The sequence below is a fragment of the Scyliorhinus canicula genome, chromosome 5, assembly GCF_902713615.1.
Source record: "Scyliorhinus canicula chromosome 5, sScyCan1.1, whole genome shotgun sequence".
Taxonomy (NCBI): Eukaryota; Metazoa; Chordata; class Chondrichthyes; order Carcharhiniformes; family Scyliorhinidae; genus Scyliorhinus; species Scyliorhinus canicula.
The window spans coordinates 196,029,982-196,053,161 of NC_052150.1; the positions used below are offsets into that span (position 1 = coordinate 196,029,982).

Consider the following 23,180-nt stretch of genomic DNA (forward strand, 5'->3'; position numbering starts at 1 on the left):
GAGGTTTGGCTTCCCATTCACAAAGACAAACTTCAAGCACAAGTGCATGCAAAGCGTCTGCCAATCACCACAAACCTGCACAAGAAAGCTCACACAGCCTGAAGCCTAGTTTGAAGTTACGTCACACAATGCAAATTTTGAGGACCAGTAAGGTCTACACAGGAGTTGGGAGAGGTATAGAATAGCTCACAAATGATTAGATACAGACTCAGGCAACACTTGATCATAATCTTGAAACTGACATAAAAAGTGACATGGAATATTTAAAATGGAACGAACAGTCTACATCTGCTTGTATGATCCACACAGGGTTTGCCTCACTTCGAATTTTGAACTGCATGATTGAAACTTTGGCAGATGCAAATCACATCAATCATTTGTTTTAGCAACTACCTTATCAACAGCTTGCAGTCTTTTGTGCAGTGCCTTTAACAAAGGAAAACATCCCAAGACACTTGAAGTGACATCGGGCAGATTTACACAGGGCCAAAGAGATATTTGGGAGACAGGAGGCCAAAAGCTCAGCTAAAGTGGTAGCTATGAATGGTGATCTTAAAAAGAATAAAGAGAGGGGGAAAAAAGATTTAGGAAGGAAATTTAACAACTTAGGGGCCACACAGTGGAAGGGCCAGCCATTGTGTCTTGGAGTGAAAGAAGTGAGCAATTCATAAAAGGCCAGATTTGGAGGAATGTTTGGCTGGAGGCAGTCACAGAGATAGGAAGACGCAAGATGATGGAGGGATCTGAACACATGGGAGATCAGTTTAAATCTGAAGCATTGATGGACCTGCAGCCAATGTGGATCCTAGGGCACGTGAGTGAGGAGGGCATGAGGAGATCAGAAACAATGTTTGATCTGACAACATATTTTTCCTATTAGGATGTTCTCAGTCTGTATATTTCCTACTGTCGCAAGATATATGAAAACACTTCCTAAGGATTCGAGCTTAACGCTAGCACAGTTTCAGGAAAATGAGAAAATGTTGCCTTGTCTAATTAATATGAAGCAAAACTAACAAAAGTTTTAGCAGACAGAACTGGCACACAGGTATTGAAAGTTTTTTAAAACTCCACTGGATGCCTCAGTTTACCCACCTTGAACAATATCCAACTGCAATATCATCCGCCAGCATTAGCAACGGTCATACTGTTGTATACACCACAAAGAGCACCAAATTGTTTTGGGGAAAATAAAAGTTTCTGTATTTTCTAGTCACTTAATCACTTAGATTCCAAACACTAACAGGTTAGATGGGGGAATTGACTGCAATCTATGCTAGTTTATTGTGTCAACCATGACGCAGTTGTTAGCGCACGGTGCTCCCCGAGTCACGAGTTTCCAGATTCAAGCCTTACTGCAGAGTGTGTGCACACAAATCAAGGGCGACAACTCCAGTGCAGTACTAAGGGGAGTGCTGCAGTGTAAGACCTTCTGTCTTTCCAATGAGACATCATGAGCCTGGTCTACCCTCTCTGGTTGTTGTAAAATATTCCATGGCCTGCCTCCCCCCCCCCCCCCCCCCAAATGAAGTACCCCATTGTGGCCACCTCGCGTCGCCAGGGAACCTCCGGGCGGACGTGCACTTCCGGTAGAATGGAGAATCCTGCCAGCGAAGAATTCACCCCAGTGCTTTTCAAATAAATAAAGACTCATTGTTATCACTTCAGAGCTGCCAAGAATAGGACGTCAGCTCAAAAAAGCTTGGAAATTAGTTTCCCTGGCAGGAACGGCATTAACAAAGTTTAGAATCTGAGGCTAACGGAAAAAGGTTAGGCTGAAATTAGAACTCCCAACAGCCCACCGTGAAGCACCAGTCAACAAGAATAAAATGGATGGAGTGTTGCTAAATTGAAAAGGAAGCAAGTGGTTTTGAACAACAGTATGAACCCTGCTGGTGCTAGCAGATAACAAACGCAGTTCAGATAATCACTTGGACCATTGTGTTAGTGTTGTAACCACACTACCTAAATAGACTTACATCGGTTATGGCGTTCAGTGCAGTATCTGCACCAATGCTGAAGTCTGAACCAGGCACATTGTTGGAGACAGTGGCAGGAACCATAACCATGGGGATACAGAACTCATCATACTTGGCGCGTGCATCTGACAGCTCCAAAAGTCCCAGGTATGCCTGGAGGGCACAGCCACATTAGCTTGCATGTACAACAGTTAAATTAAAGGGCAAGGGCCAAAGGGGAGCCAACTACCACTTGCACTCTTGCATTGGGTAAAAAATACAGAACACACATGTTTTAAACGGTAATATTTTGCATCTATTTTCAACATTTCAGCCTCCCACTGTGACCACCCAGCACTACTCTCCTTCCTTCCTCCTGCACCTCGGAAAGAGGTTAGGCCAGCAACATGGACATGTCCATGTGATTCCCCAACAACCAAACACTCAGAAGGCATGACTCTATGGAGGGAAACAAAATTGCATCATCAATTAAACAGACAGTGTTATATTTTGGGTTCTCAGTTGCACAGTTACATAGAATTACACAGGAGGTTCCAACAAGGAAACAAGGCGACCAGTCTACATGTCTATGTCTGCTTGTATGCTCCACACAGGCCTTTTCCCACCTTGTTTCATCTCAGTCTATTATCCACTGTCAAATCTACCATATATTAGTGTACGCTCCTGTAAAACATCCAGTGGTGTTACGTTGCAGACACCTAACAAACTTATTATAGACTACAATGAAACTATCCTTTAAAATGATTTAGTTTAACTTTAAAACCACTCCACTTCTCTCCAATCCTTCACTACTGTAACAAGGTACTAAGAATTTGAAGCAAGAAACATGATAATTAAGTATGGATGCATTTAATTCCATCAGTAATGCATATTTGGAGTTTGTATGGCATGCACTGCAGGAGCATTGGTCTTGCTGTTTATACCATCACCCAAGTTCCTTGACTAAATTTCTGCCTTGATACTCATCATCTTATTCTATGCATACATTTTATAATCAAACCCAAAAATGTTCCATCATATTTGAACAACAGAAAATGCTTTGGACACAGGTCTTGTAAAATATGTTAATTTTGATGATTAAATATCAGAATGATATGAAAGATGTGACAGTAAAAGGGACAGCAGCACCAAATGACCCAGTTGTACAGTTTGAAAAGTCCATCCCTCTGTAATTTTCGACAATTGAGACACAAAGCCAGTGAAGATCAGCAGCATCTCAACAATGCCTCTAGGTTTTGCACAATGTCATTAGTCTCTCCAGGTTGCTGAAGTCAGTGCTGTTAAATTAGAGCCAGTAATGAGCTTTACCAGCTCAGAAATTTTTGTCATGTCAGGTTCAAGCTGAACGTTAATCTAGGTGCTTCCCTATGAAACTGCTCAAAAACACTTTTTACTATAATCATGCGGACAACTCCAAATTGCATTTAAAGATCTAAAACTGCAGAACTCAATAAAGTGGAGAGTTGGGCAATGAGAAAGTCGAAAGATGACCAATAGATAAGTTGGAGACTTGGGCAGAGAAATGGCAAATGGAGTTTCATCCAGGCAAATGTGAGGTTATACATTTTGGTAGGTCTAACATAGAGGGGAAATATACCGTAAATGGCAAATCTCTTAGGAATATAGAGGGCGGATTTGCGGAGAACCGTAAAGGCTGCCGTTGGACAGTCCGTGACCCACGGCAGCCTTCACGCCCACTTCCGGGGCCGATTCTCCCCCCCCGGACGGGGCTAGGAGCGCAGCCCCGTGCGTCACGGTGGCGCGGCCTTGACGACGGTTGTCAAGGCCGCACGCCGGGTGACGCGGGCGATGCCGTCTTTTCCCTCAGCCGCCCCGCAAGACGTGGCGGTTTGATTTTGCGGGGCGGCGGAGGGAAAAGAGTGCATCCGTTACGGACGCACGGCCCCCTTGGCACGGCCGTGGTACTGCCGTCCCAAAAGGGCATCTGGCGCTCGTTTCACGACGGCAGCAAGCAGGTGTGTTTGCTGTCATCTTGAAACGGGCGTGAAGGCCCAGCCGCTTGGCCCATCGGCCTCGGAGAATCGTCGCTAAACGGCGAGCAGCGATTCGTGGCGTTGGTCGGGCGTGGGGAGAATAGCGGGAGGGTGTGAAACATGTCGGGAGGCCCTCCCGCTATTCTCCCACCCGGCGTGGGGGGCGGAGAATCGCGCCCAGGAAGTCAGAGAGATATGGGCATTCAGGTCCACAGATCTTTGAAAGTGGCAACACAAGTGGACAAGGTCATCAAGAAAGCATACGGAGAGCTTGCCTTCATTGTACGAACGGGGCATCGAGTATAAAAACTGGCAAGTCTTGCTACAGTTGCATAGAACCTTGGTAAGGCTGCACTTGGAATATTGTGCACAATTCTGGTCGCCACACTACCAGAAGGAGGTGGAGGCTTTGGAGAGGGTGCAGAGGAGTTTTAACGAGGGTATTGCCTATGTGGAGAGGCTGAATAGACTCTGACTCTTTTTATTAAAATGACGGAGGTTGAGGGGTGACCTGATAGATGTATACAAGATTATAAGGGGCATGGATAGAGTGGATGGGCAGGCACTCTTTCCCAGGATGGAGGGATCAGTCACCAGGGAGCATAGGTTTAAGGTCCGTGGGGCAACGTTTAGAGGAGATTTGCACGGCAGGTTTTGTACACAAATGGTGGGGAGTGCTGGGCACGCGTTGCCAGGGGAAGTTGTGGAAGCAGAAACATTAACGGCATTCAAAAAGCCTCTTGACAAATACATGGATAGGATGGGTATAGAGGGATACAGCACAAGGATGTGCTGAGGGTTTTGGCCAAGGTTGGTATCATGACCGATACAGGTTTGGAGGGCCGAAGGGCCTGTTCCTGTGCTGTATTGTTTGCTGCATATAGTTACAGTGGCATTCGATTTCTGAATAGTGAAAATGTAAATTAAACTTGACCATTTAAGATAGGGTGGCATGGTAGAACAGTGGTTAGCACTATTGCTTCACAGCTCCAGGGTCCCAGGTTCAATTCCTGGCTTGGGTCATTGTCTGTGCACGATCTCCCTGTGTCTGCGTGGGGTTTCCTTTGGGTGCTCCGGTTTCCTCTCAGAGTCCAAAGATGTGCAGGTTAGGTGGATTGGCCATGCTAAATTGCCCTCAGTGTCCGAAAAGGTTAGGTTGGGTTACGGGGATAGGGTGGAGGTGGGGGCTTAAGTAGGATGCACTTTCCGAGGGCCAGCGCAGACTCAATGGGCCGAGTGGCCTCCTTCTGCACTGTAAATTCTATGATTCAGTCCACGAATTCAGCTGAACATGGTTTCAGCATCAATTACGATTGATTTGAAAAATTCCAGACCTTCTAAAACACTCAAAATTTGACAAGTCTTTTTTTTACAAAGCTAATAGTATTTTAGCTTCTGTGAGAATTATAATTTTGCAACCAGGTGTCGGAAAATTAATGGATGGGGTTCAATATAGAGTTGGTCAATTCGGGTACAGCGTGCTGCACTGCTTGTCTGACATGACAGGCAGTCTTCAGTCAGGATTAGTTATCCCAGCCAGAATGCCTGCTCTGGACTGTATGAAGATTAGGAAGTGACTTGAGGAGCACGATTTACTCAGCCACATTGTCAGAAATCATTGCACCCATTTTCAGGATGAGATTACTGAAGATTCTTCTGCCCTTCAGCAAACCGGAATATTTTTTCCAGATTTAGCAAATTATTTTTGTACGCTTGGCTCGAGAACGGCATTTGAATGTCAATCATATACGTAGCATTTTACCATGTTTCAGAATATAGAAGAAATGTAGCACCTACCTCAAAGCCACCAATCATCAGAATAGCATTGATATCATGCAAACGTATTTGCTCAGCAATGGCTTCTGCATTCTTCGCAGGGAGGGTACTGTGACATATGAACAAATAAAAGGTGCATTACAAACAGGGGCAACTGAATTATATCCTGTCGCAATGTACAACACAAAGGATATTTGCAGAACTTTTGCACTGCGGTGAAATAATCAAACATACCTTAAATTTGTTTAGATAAGGAGTTGACAGATCCCGAAAAGGTGGGGGCTGGAATTCTCCACCCGTTCACTGGCCGCGGGATTCTCTGGGACCGCCGGCCACTAACGTGCACCCAAGGGTTTCCCGGCAGCGTGGGGTGGTCTCAATTTGAAATCCCATTGACAGCGGCGGGAGCAGAGAATCCCGCCACCAGCAAACGGCACACCGCCAGAAAAAACACAGCTGAAGGCTAAAGGATCCCGCACGTAATGTTGTCAGAGTCATCACACTCCTCACATCCAATCCTCACCCCACCAAAATAAAGCCTAAAGCCTTTTCGTCATTTGTTACAGAACTCTAATGTGAACGGAAAACGTTTTTTAAAAAAAAACTTACTTTCATTAACAGAAATGATCAGCAATTATTTCCTTAGATACAAGAACTTATTTGTAGCCTTTTGAGGAAAGATTGAGCCGGTTGGGCCGATACTTAATGGAGTTTAGAGAGGCGGCATGATAGCACAGTGGTTAGCGCTGTTGCATCACAGCTCCAGGGTCCCAGGTTCGATTCCCAGCTTTGGTCACTGCCTGTGCCAAGTCTGCACATTCTCCCTGTGTGTGCGTGGGTTTCCTTTAGGTGCTCTGGTTTCCTCCCACAGTTCAAAGATGTGCAGGTTAGGTGGATCGGCCATGCTAAATTGCCCTTCGCGTCCAAAAAGGTTAGTTGAGGTTACAGGGGTTTGTGTAGGGCCGATGCAGACTCGATGGGCCAAATTGCCTCCTTCTGCACTGTAAATTCTATTCTATGAAACATATAAGAGGGTAGAGGCTGAGAGGATGTTTTCCCCCCTGGGGGAATCTAGAATTAGGAGGCATAGTTTCAAAATACAGAATCTCTCTATTTAAGACAGAGATGAGGAGAAATTTCTTCTCTGAGGGTTGTTAGTATTTGGTTTCCTCTCCCCAAGCGAGCAGTGGAGGCTAGGTCACTGAATAGGCTCGAGGCGGATTGATAGGGAGTCATGGGTTATGGAGGACGGGCAGGAAAGTGAGTTAAGAATGCATCAGATAAGCCAAGGTTTTACCGAATGGCAGAGTGGTTCAGGGGATCAAATGGCCTATTCCTGCTCCTGTTTCTTAGCTAAACAAACCATATCAATTACGAAAAAAAATCGATTGACTCAAACTTCAATCACTATTAACTGGATTGAACAGATCCCTTACAATGAAAGAAGAGTGCATTTGAAATCACATGGCAATCAAACTTCCTCTATTTCTCAAACTATGGCATTTAAGTATGCTGATTTACATTCGTATTCGCTCTGGATCAAATACATGCACACACACACCGTTCTTAGCACTGTATTTACCGTTTGGTGCCCAAAAGAGAACCACCTTGGCCTATCCAACCTCCAACATCGGCCCATTTTATTTCTTTGATCTGAGGGAAGAGGAGAAAAATCGTCATTTAATGTATTCTTTCAACTTTTTTTATTCTTTATCTTTGTTTCCTTGGCTTCAAATTCTTCCATGCTGTGCAATGAGTCCCATTTGTGAGGCCGAGCATGGAACCTGCTGCCATTCTTCAGTCTTTGTTAGAAACCAGTTATCGGCTGCATGAAATTGGTCCAACACTGAACTGCTCTATGACAAAATTGCTTCTGTTCAGTATTTACTGGAACGGAGTTTGGGAACTTGCCTTGTTTGTTGATCTCATGGCAAATCTCTGGCATCAATGTATGTTCTATTATTCTGTAGTACACGAGGTTATTAACCAACTGCATGTGCGAGTTCGAAGTCTTCTTCATCAGAGACTACTTCAGCTAAGACAGTGTTATCTACACATTATGGAATCACATGTTTGCGACTACACTGCATTTGAAAATGAACCATTTGGACCCTTAAAGCGCCATCCAGTTTAAGCTTCATTTTGCATCTGAAAAGGATTGAATTAATCTACTTTGAAAATCAATCAAATTAACGAATACCACATGCACCTGAAACTATACTTAAATAGTGTGTTATATTTCATCTTTACTTAGCTAAGTGGTCTTTCAAAATCATGTCCGTTGATGTCAGCAACCACCAGCCCACTCTCCAACAATTCCCCCACCCAAAGTAATTACAGCAATGGGAATCCCAAACATGCAGTTATGTACCTCTCTCTAGAATCAACTAAACAACTCAACTCGGACTCAAAAGCACTCAATGATAAATAATTAACTTGACAGAATTGGCTGTTCTTTAGGAAATGGTTATTGGCATGGTGGAGGACAAGGTTGAGGCGAAAATCCAGGATCATATTTATATTGACTGCAGAGTTGTATGGTAAATCTTCCACTCATATATTACATAGGAATAAGAAACAGAGGTAGAAACATTTCTCCTATTAGTGATGATCACTTGCGGAGACTGAATCCACTTGCAGCTTTAATTAATCTGATGCACACATTTCAATTAAACTAAGTGGCAATGTCAAGTAGATCAAATCTAAATGGCAGAGTGTGGGACTAGCTTTAAAGGAAAACTGTGACACAACAAGCATGTTGATCAGGCTAAACTAAAAGCTTAAACTATTTAAGCCTCCCCGATAAGTCAAAAGAACTGCAAGATCCTATTTTAGGTTTACTATAGGCAAACTGCCAATTTTGCCGAAAGCAATCTGCATCCTAATGACAGTCTTCCTGTTCAAACTAGTGATGAATTTAAATTCTCATTACTGTGACATGTTTGGCATTCTATAAAATATACAGTGTCAGTATCGGAGTTTGGAAGCATCGGAGTTTGGAACACTTTGCTCAAATATGGTCAGGCACACAATAAAGCTCCCTCTTGTTCTATTCTCAACTCTCACATCAGCCAGCTATTCTGCATCAGTGTGAATTGGCACTCTTGTACCAGGTAATCTTGCAGCTTTTTAAGTGAGACTGTTAATTCAATATTAGTTTATGCTCAGTGGCATGCTTCTTTTCACTTTGCTCTTGGGATGTTGGCGACGTTGGCACAGGCGTTAGGCATTTGCCATCACTAATTACTTTAAGGGGATTTGAACGCAATAAATAGTGAAGTCACAACTTAACAAGAGTGAAATTGGACTTATGGCAGGGAAAATCAGACCTCACTGTATTCATTGCATGTGTGTAAAATTGGCATGAAGGCTAAATTGCATGTTTGTGTGTAATTAAAAATCATAAAACCCATCTGGTTCACTAAGGTCTTTCAGGGAAGGTAATCTGCCATCCTTAGCTGGTCTGGCCGACATGTGACTCTGAACCATAGCAATGTAGTTGACTCAACTGCCCACTTGATGGCCTTGCAAGACACTCAGTTCAAGAGGAATTTCAGGTGGGCAACAAATGGTGGCAATGCCAGAGATCCCCATATGTAATGTAATGTAACGTAAATCGCTTATTGTCACAAGTAGGCTTCAAATTAAGTTACTGTGAAGAGCCTAGTCGCCACATTCCGGCGCCTGTTCGGGGAGGCTGTCACGGGAATCGAACCGTGCTGCTGGCCTGCCTTGGTCTGCTTTCAAAGCCAGCGATTTAGCCCTGTGCTAAACAGCCATGAAAGAATAAATCAATTATTTATGTAAGATTTCTTCAGAACTCCATTTTTTCCACCCCCACAAGTATCACCAGAGATCGCGGAGAAACCAATTCTTGTACAATACTGATACACAGAAGTAGCAGTATCGGCTGATTGATCCCCTCCCAGAAATACTTCAGATCAGCAATGGATGTACAAACCCATTCTCAACCATTCCGATAGTACCTAATTTTGAGTGCAGCATCAATATTTCCCCCTAAAATGCACAAATTTAAGTGCTGCAACAGAGGGAAGCAAACTAACTGTCGAAGTTTTGCCAAGGAAATGGGTATTTCCCGACTCAGCTATCCCGTTTTTGCCATGGAAGAGACTGCCTGTCGTATTTTCATGTCGGAGAGGTGGGCCTGGGCTGGCAGGTTAGAAGGCCCATCTCTGCTTACAAGCATATCAATCCAGTTATAATCGTGGTTGTTCGGCATTTTAGCCCTCCATCCACAAATGATGCAGACCATTTCAGTACTTTATGTTTTCAGCATCTTTGATAGATCTAAAATACTCACAATGGTCCTGGCCAAAAGGCTGGAGAGCTGTGCACCAGAGGTGGTCGCAGAGGACCAAACAGGCTTTGTCAAGGGTAGGCATTTCAGGTAGAGGAAATTGCATGCAACATACATAATTTAGACAATTGGGTAACTCACCTGCCCTTTTATAAAACCATCAAACCCATCAGTCACTGCGAACATCTTGTGACCTTGAGCAATGCCAGTTCTCACTGCAGAGCGAACAGCCGCATTCATACCAGCCGCTGGGGCACCCACGTTAAGGATTGCCACATTGAAATTGCTCTGAGATTAAAAGGAGAAGGAAAGAACAAGAGGTGAATTTAGACATTTGGATATCCATGCACAGGACAGCACACAAGGTGATTTGGTGTATACAAGCATTTCAGAAAACTGTTATAACATATTATGAAGTATTTACAGGACAGAAACCGGTCCACGCCAGACAAAGAAGCCTACTCTCAACCTTCTTAATTGAACCCCATCAATTTTTAAAAAAAAATTTAGAGTACCCAATTAATTTCTTTCCAATTAAGGGGCAATTTAGCATGGCCAATGTATTTATGCTGCACATCTTTGGATTTGGGGGGATGGGACCCACGCAGACACGGGGAGAATGTGCAAACTCCCCACGGATAGTGACCCGGGGCCGAGAACGAACCCGTGCCCTCAGTGCTGTGAGGCAGCAGTGCTAACCACTGCACCACCATGCCGCCCCGAACCCCATCAACTTATCTATTCTTTCCGTCCTCATGTACTCATCAAACTTCCTCTTAAATGCACCTGTGCTATTGCCTGATGAGGTAGTGTGATTCTCATTCTAACCACTTTCTGGGTTGGGAGGTTTCTTTTGAAATTTCATTTGATGTCTTAGAGAGTGAATTATTGATGGCCTCTAGTTTTGTTCTTCTCCACAAGTGGGAAAATTCTTTGTCCATTCTATCCCCAATCTTTCATAACTTTAAAGGCCCCAATTATTATATCTATCAGCCTTCCCTTTTCAACAGAAAAAATGATGCGGAGATGCCGGTGTTGGACTGGGGTGGGCAGAGAAAAAAGACTAAGCCTGTTTCATTTATCTCGATAGATGAACACCATATTTCTGGTGACATCCTTGAAGGTTTTTTTACACCCTCTCCAGTGTGTTTTATATAACTTAAATGATCAGAACAGTGCACAGTACTCAAGGTTCAGTATCAGTTTAGCATAATGTCTTGACGTTTCTATCCCTGTGGAATTAACCTTACATTTGCACAAGGGTAGGACGGCATGGTGGCACAGTAGTCAACACTTCTGTCTCACAGCTCCAGGAAGCAGAGTTCAATTCAAGCCTTGAGTGATTGTCTCTGTGCATCTGTACGTTCTCCCTGTGTCTGTGTAGGTTACCTCAGGGTGCTACAATTTCCTCCCACAGTCCAAAGATGTGTTGACTAGGTGGACTGGCTATGTTAAATTGACCCTAACTGTCCAAAGGTTGGGTGGGGTTGCAGGGATAATTTAGGGGATTGGGCCTTGGTAGGGTGATCCTTCGAAGGGTCGGAGCAGACTTGATCGGCCGAATAGCCTCTTTCTGCTCTGTAGCAAGTCTATAATTCTATGACTTGAAGCTGGCCACTCTCTTTTAAAGGGAGGTTCATTGAAGCTGCAGCAGATGCTGGAAGTCACTGGAAAAGTAGTTTTGAAATGGGGATTGCTTAGTAATGGCACAACATGGCAGATAGCTGGCTCTCAACTGCATTGGAGGAGGTGGAGAGGGAGGTGAAATGCAAACTATCAATGGGGGCCAGCAGATTCTCCTGACAAACACTGAAAAATTCAGAGGGAATCAGATTGCCACCACAGTTAATGCCAGGAGCTTAATCGCAAGGGCCTGAGGTAGTGCCACAAATTTCAATGCCTCACATGGGCAGTAAGTAAATGCACCTTTAAGTGCCATACCAATCAACTACAACACTAGCCTCAGCCACTTAGCAGGGCACCGCTACACCCCAAATACTCATACAGCAACAATCTCCATCAATCACGAGTCTCACCCAATATTCATTGTTTGACCTCACCCTCTGTACTGCTGCAGTAGTTGAACACAAGTAGAAGGATGAGGAGTAGGCCATTCGGCCCATTGAGTCTGCTCCACCATTTCCAATGATCCTGACTAATTTGGTTGTGACCTTAACTCAAATTTTCTGTCTACTTTACTTCCATAACCCTTGACTCCCATGTTCAGCAAAACTCTATCGAATTCGGCTTTGAACATATTTAATAACCCCGCCTGCACTGCTGTGTGGGGATGAGGGCTACAGTTCTCCAATTTGAAGACTATGGGGTGGGGGGACTCTTCACGACTGCCAGCCAGCGACAGGAATCCTGATGGCCCGGTGAATCAGTGGGGGGGGGGAGAGAAAGGGGGTGAAACGACAGGGGGGGGGGGGGGGGGGAGAGAAAGGGAGTGAAACGACAGGGGGGGGGAGAGAAAGGGGGTGAAACGACACAAAAAAATGGGTTTCAAGCCGGGCGTCAAATTGGTTAGTGAGTCTTCCAGCCCACTTAGCTGGCACTGACTAGATTCCCGCCGACCCTGGTGATATCCTTACCCAGACACAGCAGGAACATGTAAATAACTCATTAGCAGTGATTTGAATGCATTATCAGGCAGGTCACCCAGTTCGCTTGCCGCCTGCGATGCGCCAGTCCCTCCCAACTATGAGTCACGCTGGTGTAAATCGGTGCAAATCCTGAGAAATGGGAGTGTAGTGATTTGCACTCTGAGGGGTGGCCAGGGGCGAGTACCCTTCCTACACTTGCCTCAACGGTGCGGAGAGGAGGGGGGGCTTTTGCAGGGATGGAGGCCGTTTGGCTGGTCTTCCCGTCTGCAGCCTTTAATACCTTTGAAAACTGTCTTTCAGAGAATAAAGTGAAAGTCTTCCCATATGCAGCCTTAAACCCTTTATATTATCTGTCAGCATGCCAAGTTCAAAGATCTGTGAGATGAAGGAAAAAGTATTCCCATGAATGTAGTGAAAACCTTTAAAAAAAAATTTTCCAGTCATTTTCATTGCCCTTTAACTCATTGAAACCTGTGAGCTTAGAAGTCTAAAAGCTTTGAACTATGTTGTTTATATTCATGTTCACAATTGCCTTTTAAAAGCCTTTTGATTGACAGGTCCAGGCAGTTTAAAAGGATGGGTTGTCATTGTTTACACATATAGCTCTCACAGAGATCCATTAACACTCAAGTACTTCCTCTTATGAGCAGCTGCTTTTTGAACTGCAGTTTTTTTAAACCAAGGCTGTCTCTTTGTTCTCAGCACCTGAAAGCTCTTGGGAACAAAGAGACAGCTTCTTTAACAACATTGTGGTTAGAAAAACAACTGCTCCACTGATCCCTGCAGAATTACATAAATAAGCAATCCTTTGAAACTGTTAATTAAAAAGTAATAGTCTGTGAAATTGAATGTAAACAATGCAGTTCAAAGCTTTTCGGATCATAGGCATACAGACAGGTTAGACAACGATATAGGGCAGTGAAATTGACAGCAAAAAAAAATACTTCAAAGTTTCCACCACATTAAAGGGAATATTTTTGCCTTCATCTCACAAATCGTAGGTTGTTAAAAGGGTTTAGGGGTACCAATGGGAACAATTTCACTTTATTATCATAGAGCTATATTTTTGAGATCCTGATGGACTGTTTAAAGGGTTTAAAGGCTGCAGATGGGAAGAGCAACCAAACGGGACCCATCCCAAGAAAGACACCTGACCCGAGCCCCTCAAGCCCAGCAAAAGCCCCCAACAGGTGTTTCTGTGGTTGGAAACGAGACTCCCGAATGGTATGTTGCCGCCCGGGTGCACGGGTCAGGGATGTCTCCGATCGGCTGCAGGACATACTGAAGGGGAAGGGTGAACAGCCAGTTGTCGTGGTGCATATAGGCACCAACTATATAGGTAGAAAACGGGATGAGGGCTTACAATCAGAATTTAGGGAGTTAAGAGTTAAGTTAAAAAGTAGGACCTCAAAGTTAGTAATCTCAGGATTGCTACCAGTGCCACGGGACAGTCAGAGTAGAAATTCAAGAATAGTCAGAATGAATACGTGGCTTGAGAGATGGTGCAGGAGGGAGGGTTCAGATTTTTGGGACATTGGAACCGGTTCTGGGGGCGGTGGGACCATTACAAACCAGATGGTCCACACGTGGGCAGGACTGGAACCAATGTCCAAGGGGGTGCTTTTGCTAACACTGTTGGGGACGTTTTAAACTAATGTGGCAGGGGGATGGGAACCAGATTAGGAAGTTAGAGGTCAGTAAAGCAGCAGCAACTAAAGCCAGTAAGGTACTAGATAATAAACTCAATGTGACTAAGGGGAAGAGTAGACAGGGAAGAGATGATGAACGCAAAGGGTCAGGTGGTCTGAGGTGCATTTGTTTTAATGCGAGAAGTGTAGCAGGTAATGCAGATGAATTTAGGGATTGGATTAGTACCTGGGAATATGATGTTATTGGTATTACTGAGACTTGACTGAGGGAAGGGCAGGACTGGCAACTGAATATCCCAGAGTATAGATGCTTCAGGAGGGATAGAGAGGGAGGTAAATGGGGTGGAGGAGTTGCATTACTAGTCAGAGATGATATCACAGCTGTGATTAAGGAGGACACTGTGGAGGATTCGAGCACTGAGGCAATTTGGGTGGAGCTAAGAAATAGGAAGGGTGCAGTAACATTGTTGGGACTTTACTACAGGCCACCCAAAAGCGAGCGTGAAGTAGAGGTACAAATATGCAGACAGATTATAGAAAAATGTAAGAGCAATAGGGTGGTTGTGATGGGAGATTTTAACTTCCCCAACATTGAATGGGATTCGTGTAGTGTTGGAGGCGTAGATGGAGCAGAGTTTGTAAGGAGCATCCAGGAGAGTTTTTTAGAGCAGTATGTAAATAGTCCAACTCGGGAAGGGGCCATACTGGAACTGGTATTGGGGAATGATCCCGGCCAGGTGGTTGAAGTTTCGGTAATTAGTTTGGAAATAGCGATCACAATTCCGTAAGTTTTAGAATACTCATGGACAAGGACGAGAGTGGTCCTAAAGGAAGAGTGCTAAATTGGGGAAAGGCAGAGTATAACAAAATTCAGCAGGAGCTAGGGAATGTGGATTGGGAGCAGCTGTTTAAGGGTAAATCCATATTTGAAATGTGGGAGTCTTTTAAGGAAAGATTGATTAGAGGGCAGGACAGACAGGTCCCTGTGAAAGTAAGGGATAGAAATGGCAAGGTTAGGGAACCATGGATGACGGGTGAAATTGGGAGACTAGCCAAGATGAAAAAGGAAGCAAACATAAGATCGAGGCAACTTAAAACTGATGAAGCTTTGGAGGAATATCGGGAAAGTAGGACGAATCCCAAACGCGCAATAAAAAGGGCTAAAAGGGGTCATGAAATATCCCTGGCTAACAGAGTTAAGGAAAATCCCAAGGTTTATATCCCATTTGTATATAAGGAGCAAGAGGGTAACTAGAGAAAGGATTGGCCCACTCAAAGACAAAAGAGGGAATTTATGCGTGGAGTCAAAGGAAATGGGCGAGATTCTTAATTAGTACTTTGCATCGGTATTCACCAAGGAGAGGGACAGGACGGATGTTGAGGCTAGGGATGGATGTTTAAATACTCTAGGTCAAGTTGTCATACGGAAGGGGGAAGTTTTGGGTATTCTAAAAGACATTAAGGTGGACAAGTCCCCAGGACCGGATGGGATCTATCCCAGGTTACTGAGGGAAGCGATGGTCGAAATAGCTGGGGCCTTAACAGATATCTTTGCAGCATCCTTGAGCACGGGTGAGGTCCCGGAGGACTGGAGAATTGCTAATGTTGTCCCTTTGTTTAAGAAGGGTAGCAGGGATAATCCAGGGAATTATAGACCTGTGAGCTTGTCGTCAGTGGTAGGCAAACTGTTGGGAGAAGATACTGAGCGATAGGAACTATTCACATCTGGAAGAAAATAGACTTATCAGTGATAGGCAGCATGGTTTTGTGCAGGGAAGGTCATGTCTTACAAACCAAATAGAATTCTTTGAGGAAGTGACAAAGTTAATTGATGATGTCATATACATGGACTTTAGTAAGGCGTTTGATAAAGTTTCCCATGGCAGGTTGATGGAAAAAGTGAAGTCGTATGGGGTTCAGGGTGTACTAGCTAGATGGATAAAGAACTGGCTGGGCAACAGGAGACAGAAAGTAGTGGTGGAAGGGAGTGTCTCAAAATGGAGAAGGGTGACTAGTGGTGTTCCACAGGGATCCGTGCTCAGACCACTGTTGTTTGTGATATACATAAATGACCTGGAGGAAGGTATAGGTGGTCTGATTAGCAAGTTTGCAGATGATACTAAGATTGGTGGAGTTGCAGATAGTGAGGAGGACTGTCAGAGAATACAGCAAAATATAGATAGATTGGAGAGTTGGGCAGAGAAATTGCAGATGAGTTCAATCCAGGCAAATGCGAGGTGATGCATTTTGGAAGATTAAATTCAAGAGCAGACTATATGGTCAATGGAAGAGTCCTGGGGAAAATTGATGTACAGAGAGATCTGGGAGTTCAGGTCCATTGTACCCTGAAGGTGGCAACGCAGGTGAATAGAGTGGTCAAGAAGGCACACAGCATGCTTGCCTTCATCGGAAGGGGTATTGAGTACAAGAGTCGGCAGATCATATTACAGTTGTATAGGACTTTGGTTAGGCCACATTTGGAATACTGCGTGCAGTTCTGGTCGCCACATTACCAGAAGGATGTGGATGCTTTAGAGAGGGTGCAGAGGAGGTTCACCAGGATGTTGCCTGGTATGGAGGGTGCTAGCTATGAAGAAAGGTTGAGTAGATTAGGATTGTTTTTGTTGGAAAGACGGAGGTTGAGGGGGGACCTGATTGAGGTCTACAAATTTATGAGAGGTATGGACAGGGTGGATAGCAACAAGCTTTTTCCTAGATTGGGGGTGTCAATTACAAGGGGTCACGATTTCAAGGTGAGAGGGGGAAAGTTTAAGGGAGATGTGCGTGGGAAGTTTTTTTACGCAGAGGGTGGTGGGTGCCTGGAACGCTTTGCCAGTGGAGGTGGTAGAGACGGGCACGATAGCATCATTTAAGATGCATCTGGACAGATATATGAATGGGCGGGGAACAGAGGGAAGTAGGCCTTGGAAAATAGGAGACAGGTTTAGATAAAGGATCTGGATCGGCGCAGGCTGGGAGGGCCGAAGGGCCTGTTCCTGTGCCGTAATTTTCTTTGTTCTCCTTGTTCTTTGACCACCACCTCACATGAAGGACACCCCCCTGGCACCATGGAGGCATGTGCAGGGAGAGAACTCTCCCCCTTTCCACCCCTCAGAATGCAAGCCACCAGGTCACCGTTTCTCACGGCATGCACCACTTCATGCCAGCAGGCTGTGGCTTCCCAGGTGGAAGGTAAATCAGACGTCCTGCCCATAAATTACATTCAGAACAGCTCCAATTAGCTATTTGCATGATCCCACCGTGTCTGTGCGGGGATATCAGGAAACTCCCCGGACCAGCGGAGCCGGCTCGGAGACTTGCAACGGGTTTCACACCAGGGGTGAAACCCACTCTCAGCCTGATGCCCGATTTGCTGGGCCAAAGGGAATCCTACCACTGGAGGGTAGTGCCAGAGAATCCTTTCCAACATCCATTTGCTTTCTTAACCATTTTCTGTATCTGCATCCCACATTTTTTATGATTCATTTAACAGGACACAGACTCCTCTGAATGGCAGAGCTCTGCAGTCTCTCCCCTTTCAAATAACATACTGCTTTTCTATTCTTCCTGCCAAAGTAGACAACTTCACATTTTCCCCACATTATACTTGGGGTGCAATCTATCAAGTTGTGCCCAAATGTCGGCACACAGCAGCGCAACGTGGACGGTAGATGTCGCTTCTGGGATCTATCTGGCACGCTAAGCCTCTCGAGATCAAGCGAGATATCACGAGGCGCCATGATGTGAATTCCGCACATTGTGGACAGGAACATTTTTTTGGCAAATCTGCATATTAAATCGAGACAACTAGTCTCACTATAATATGCCTTTCCCGGAGGTAACCGAGGTGTTGGTATCTATCCCCTTTACCGTGGAGACCTCAGCTGGTGCTGTTCAGTACTGGTTCACACAAACGCCGCTCTTGGGGGCCTCCCAGGATATGGTGTCCTGATCTCTCGCTGCGCTGAGGAGTTTTGATGAGGAATTCCTCAGTGCAGAAAACAGGGTTAAGTGTGGCCTCGGCCCCCAATCTACCCGAATGGGCGTTAGATAGTGAGGCATTTCATGGCGTTTCAAGCACCGCGAAACACCTGGCTAATCTCGCGCTACGGGACTCTGTTCTCATTCAGGTACATGGCACCCTTAATCTTCAAATCTTTGCCCAATTTTTCCCCATTTGTTTGAACCACACATTATGCTCCCTAATTTTATTTACTCTACACTAATTTGGTTGTGGCTCTTTTAAGGTTCTGCTTTTTAATTTAGTGCCTAGCTGCTCATACTCTCTCTGCAGAAAGTCTTTCCTAGTCCTACCTATGTTATTGGTACCTGCATGGACCACGATCACTAGATCCACCCTCTTCAGACCTAAGCAGATGTCCTGAACCCATGACACCAGGCAGACAACACAGCCTATTGGACTTGTGCTCTTGGCTACAGAGCTGTCCCCTACTACTACTACCTTTACCCCACCCACCACATCTCCATATGAATGGTTTTCACTACCAGTGAATGGTCAGTATTCTCATTCATCCTGTGGACACCTCTCTCACACATACAAGCTGCAAAACCTCAAAACCATCTAGATAATTGCAAAGGTTGAGGCTCCTCCACCTCTATCCTCTCGATCCCCATACCTGCCTTATGCGCAGCTACACCCACATCTAACAGCTTGCACATATGGCTAGCTATTCAATTGTGAAAGTCCCATCATCCAAAAATATCGCACCACAGTCCCTGGCACTTTTCTCTCCCTGACAGGGCAAGGTGCACATGAGCAGAGGTATCAATGGCAGATGACAGGCATGGCTGCATGTCCATCGCTCTGGAGGAGATGGTGGTTGCATCACTGGAGCGGTATGGCTGTGGATGATGTGTGCATTCCCCAAATGCTTATTATCTGTGTGCCGCTGCCCATCCTAGTGTTTCTATGATGAATGTAAGGAATTGTTATATATACTGTACTCTGTATCTGCGGTAATGATATTAATAATTCCGGTTTAAAATGCGCGCAGGCAGTGCCTCTACTAAAGCTGTAATTAAGGTGTTGTAAAATGAGGTCACCACTCTTCTTACCATTACTTGTTTACATATAGATGGCTAATAGAACATTGTTTTGATTGCAGGAGATTCCCTGGTATATTAATAATCTGAAGGTGTGTGTTTAGTCCTAGCTAAGTAGGTCACATGTTGATCGTTGTCTTAACTCCAGTCCAGCATAATATACAACCTCCCACTATCTGAGCACTGCAGTGGAAGCTCAGATTGAAGTCAAGCAAGCTCAGATTTGTCATAGAAGCTCATGCTGCATAGAGTCCCTACAGTGCAGAACCCCACAACTCAACCTAACCTTTGGACACTAAGGGGCAACTTAGCATGGCTAGTCCATCTAACCCGCACATCTTTGAACTGTGGGAGGAAACCGGAGAAAACCTATGCAGTCACATGCAAGTTCCACACAGGCAGTCACCCAAGGGTTGGAATTGAATCTGGGTCCCTGGCACTGTCAGACAGCGGCGCTATCCATTGTGTCACGCTGCCATACTCATATGGTGTTGCAGCCGTACAGCAGTCTGCAACAGATTACGAAGATTGCAGATATGTCAGCTAGTCAACATCGTCCCTAAAAGACCGAATTGGTTCACACCAAAAATGATAACATTACAGGTGGAAAAAACATTGGGGCAGATCTCGACAATGTCCGCGCGAACTGTAAAATAGACGAGCAACTGGTCCGTTTATTTTACATCAGTCCCAACTCCCATTTCCATTGAGCCCACTGGTGATGAAAATTGGTAGACATAAAATGGGCTGCTGCTTTACCGGTCTTACACTGTAGCATAAAGCAGAGGCCTTCCACAAGTGCGTACAGCTTCAAATTACTATTCTCTAGAGTTATTACTGGCTTTTAGAAATAGCAATCATGTGTAACAGTGAGTCTCAATTCAATATGGACTTACAGGAGGCTGCTCTTCTTTTGGTTTGTGTGACAATGACTTGTAAGTGTTTAAATTGTTCTCAAAACTCCTGCAGATAGAAACGATTAAAAAGTAAGCACAGACTAGACTCCTATCTCCAGATATGAAAGGTTACTCAACATCATTGGTGTCAACTACATACATTGTATTGTAAATTAAAACAGCATTTTACTAGCAGAATGAGGAGAAATACTTTTCCTGAATGTGGGTTAATGCTTAATCTAATTAAAAAATAGAAGGCACATTTCCCAATGTAGGTTTAATGCAGCCAAGCACTTACATAAATAGATTAAAATTAAATCTAGGCCAACTATGAGCTGGCAGATCCATTGAATTTCATTCAGGTGCTATTTTATTTTATTTTCGTACTATTCATTATAACTCAGACCTTCCTGTCCAGTCTTAAGAATGTTTTTACTTTATAAGATTCTATGAATGGTCCAGAGGTGTAAACTGCCTGATGTATAGGACATAGGTTTGGGAGACAATCTCAGCTTCAGAGAGGATGCCAGAATTGTGTGCAGCCTGGTTCAGCCATGGGTGTGCGACCAAGAAGGGCAATCGAATTTGTGGCGAGGTATTTCATGGCAATGGAATTGGGTGTGGTGGCGGTGACAGAAAACAGTGGTTTAGATCTTCCCATTTTTAATAGAAAAAAACCCTAGCACTGGATTTCAAACAAGCAGTCTGACAGCATGCAGGCAGTAGAGGGGCTGAGTAAAACGAAGGGATGAAGTGGAACTGGGTGTTTGTCAGCTTACTTGTGGAACCTGATGTCACGTTTTTTTTAATTTAAAATGTGTATTTTCCCCTCAACATATTATATTGTAATTAACCAGTAAACACTAATGAAACATCACTGATTTGGATTTGTTTATTGTCAAGTGCACCGAGGGACAGTGGAAAGTATTCTGCGTGCAGCTCAAAAAGATCATTTAGTACATTAAAAGAAATCATTCTACCTGAGTAAACTGTATGAATATTGCATGCTTGCAAGTTTTCAACAGACACAAATGAACATTTTTATTGAGAATACTCATGTCGAATAAAATGTATATGATAAAATGCAATACACAGAGAGCCTACAGGACGAAGACTGGGAGGGTTCTTGACCTTGGAAGGATTGTATTGTTGCCACATCACACAATGAGGAATTAAGAACTGGCATTGAAGAAAATCAACAACTGATCAGATTCATTTTTATTGAACAGTATTTAATAGAGGTGACAGGGGTCTCGCCTGACAGCTGAAGGTGGACCCTGCATCACCATTTTAATGGAAGGTCGGATGAATTAAGTGCCACTCAGGCACTTAACTGGATAATGTTAGGCCTTTCCTGGGATCAAGTTCCCTTGGTGCAGAAATCCCGTCCACTGACCACGACTGACCAGAGGCCGGCAGCCCCTCACTGATGACAGTTCCACTGGGAAGATGGTGGTTTCAAGGCTGAGGATCGCAGATGGAATGAGGCAGGGGTGAACGTTGGCAGAATAATGGTCATGGGAGAAAGGATATTGACAGCAAGGGCAAGGATCACTCTTCTTCTCAATACCAGGTCCCTCAATTGGGTATTTCATGCCTTGGAACAAGGGACAACCTCCCCCCCCCCCCCCCCCCCCCCCTCCGCTCCCTCACTTTAAGATAGATTTGACATATAGGCAAGCTCAAAAGTCTAAAGACCACACACACATTAAATTGCTGCTGGAGACATACCGTGTTGCCTGCCCGGAAAGAGACAGATGTTTGAAGTTCTCTTTCACAGCCACTGGCAATGAGGTCCAGGCCCAGCTTTGAGGTTTTAGCTGTAGCTGGTGGCAGATTACAGTGGCAATGCAAAATCTGAAATATGGATATCTCCTGCATAGGTCATCATGCTGGTTTAGGTAGAAATATTTTCAGAGAGTCCTTGTCCCTTTACTCTTCCAGAGATTGTCCTCCTCTGCATATTCTACAAGACAGGCTGTGTTCGAAGGTGAGCACTCAATAGTATTCCAGTATCAGGAGCAAATGAAGCCTTGAAGTGTACACAAGGGGCTGGATTCTCCCCTACCCAGCAGGGCGGGGGGTCCCGGCGGGATGGAGTGGCGTGAACCACTCTGGCGTCGGGCCGTCCCTAAAGGTGCCCTTGAGGGGCTAGGCCCACGCCAGAGTGGTTCCCGTCCCGCTGGCTGGCGTGGAAGGCCTTTGGCGCCACGCCAGCCAGGGCTGAAGGGACTTCGCCAGCTGGCGGAAGTCCGCGCAAGCGCGGGAGCGTCAGCGGCTGCTGACGTCATCCCCATGCATGCGCAGGGGAGGGGGTCATTTCTGCGTCGACCATCGTGAATGCGATGGCCGACATGGAAGGAAAAGAGTGCCCCCATGGCACAGGCCTGCCCGCGGATCGGTGGTCCCCGATCGCGGGCCAGGCCACCGTGGGGGCACTCCCCAGGGCCAGATCGCCCCGTGCCCCCCCCCCCAGGACCCCGGAGCCCGGCGGCACCGCCAGTCCTGCCGGTAAGGGAGGTGGCTTGATTCATGCTGGCGGGACCGGCATTACAGCAGCAGGACTTCGGCCCATTGCGGGCCGGAGAATCGGCAGGGAGGGGCCCGCCGACCGGCGCGGCGCAATTCTCACCCCCGCCGAATCTCTGGTGCCGGAGACTTCGGGAGACAGCGAGGGCAAGATTCACGCCGGTCCCTGGCGATTCTCCGTCCCGGCCCGAATCCAGCCCAAGTTCTCTGCCACTCTCTACCTCATGATGCAAAAATCTACAAGAGAAAGCACCAGCACTTGTAGAATCATAAAAACAGCCAAAAGAAATCAACCAGCAAATAACCTGAACATAGTTCAGGTAGAGGGGCTCTTCCTGCTGCTGAATACAGGCTCAACTGTGAGAGATT

General features: G+C 45.3%; 1 protein-coding gene across 6 annotated transcripts in view; it reads right to left on the reverse strand.

Annotated features, from left to right (window-relative positions):
• Window positions 1–23,180, reverse strand: part of LOC119966509 (ATP-dependent 6-phosphofructokinase, platelet type-like) — a 131,054-nt gene that overhangs the window by 26,571 nt on the left and 81,303 nt on the right. For 4 of the 6 annotated variants that reach the window (XM_038798316.1, XM_038798317.1, XM_038798313.1 and 1 more), the window contains exons 12-16: window positions 20,283–20,349; window positions 10,209–10,355; window positions 7,332–7,402; window positions 5,771–5,858; window positions 1,980–2,132 (exon numbers count right to left, since the gene is read on the reverse strand). In XM_038798316.1, the coding sequence (XP_038654244.1) occupies window positions 1,980–2,132; window positions 5,771–5,858; window positions 7,332–7,402; window positions 10,209–10,355; window positions 20,283–20,349 (526 nt within the window). The remainder of the gene's footprint in view (window positions 1–1,979; window positions 2,133–5,770; window positions 5,859–7,331; window positions 7,403–10,208; window positions 10,356–20,282; window positions 20,350–23,180) is intronic. The other 2 variants (XM_038798318.1, XM_038798315.1) reach the window with 1 other exon arrangement.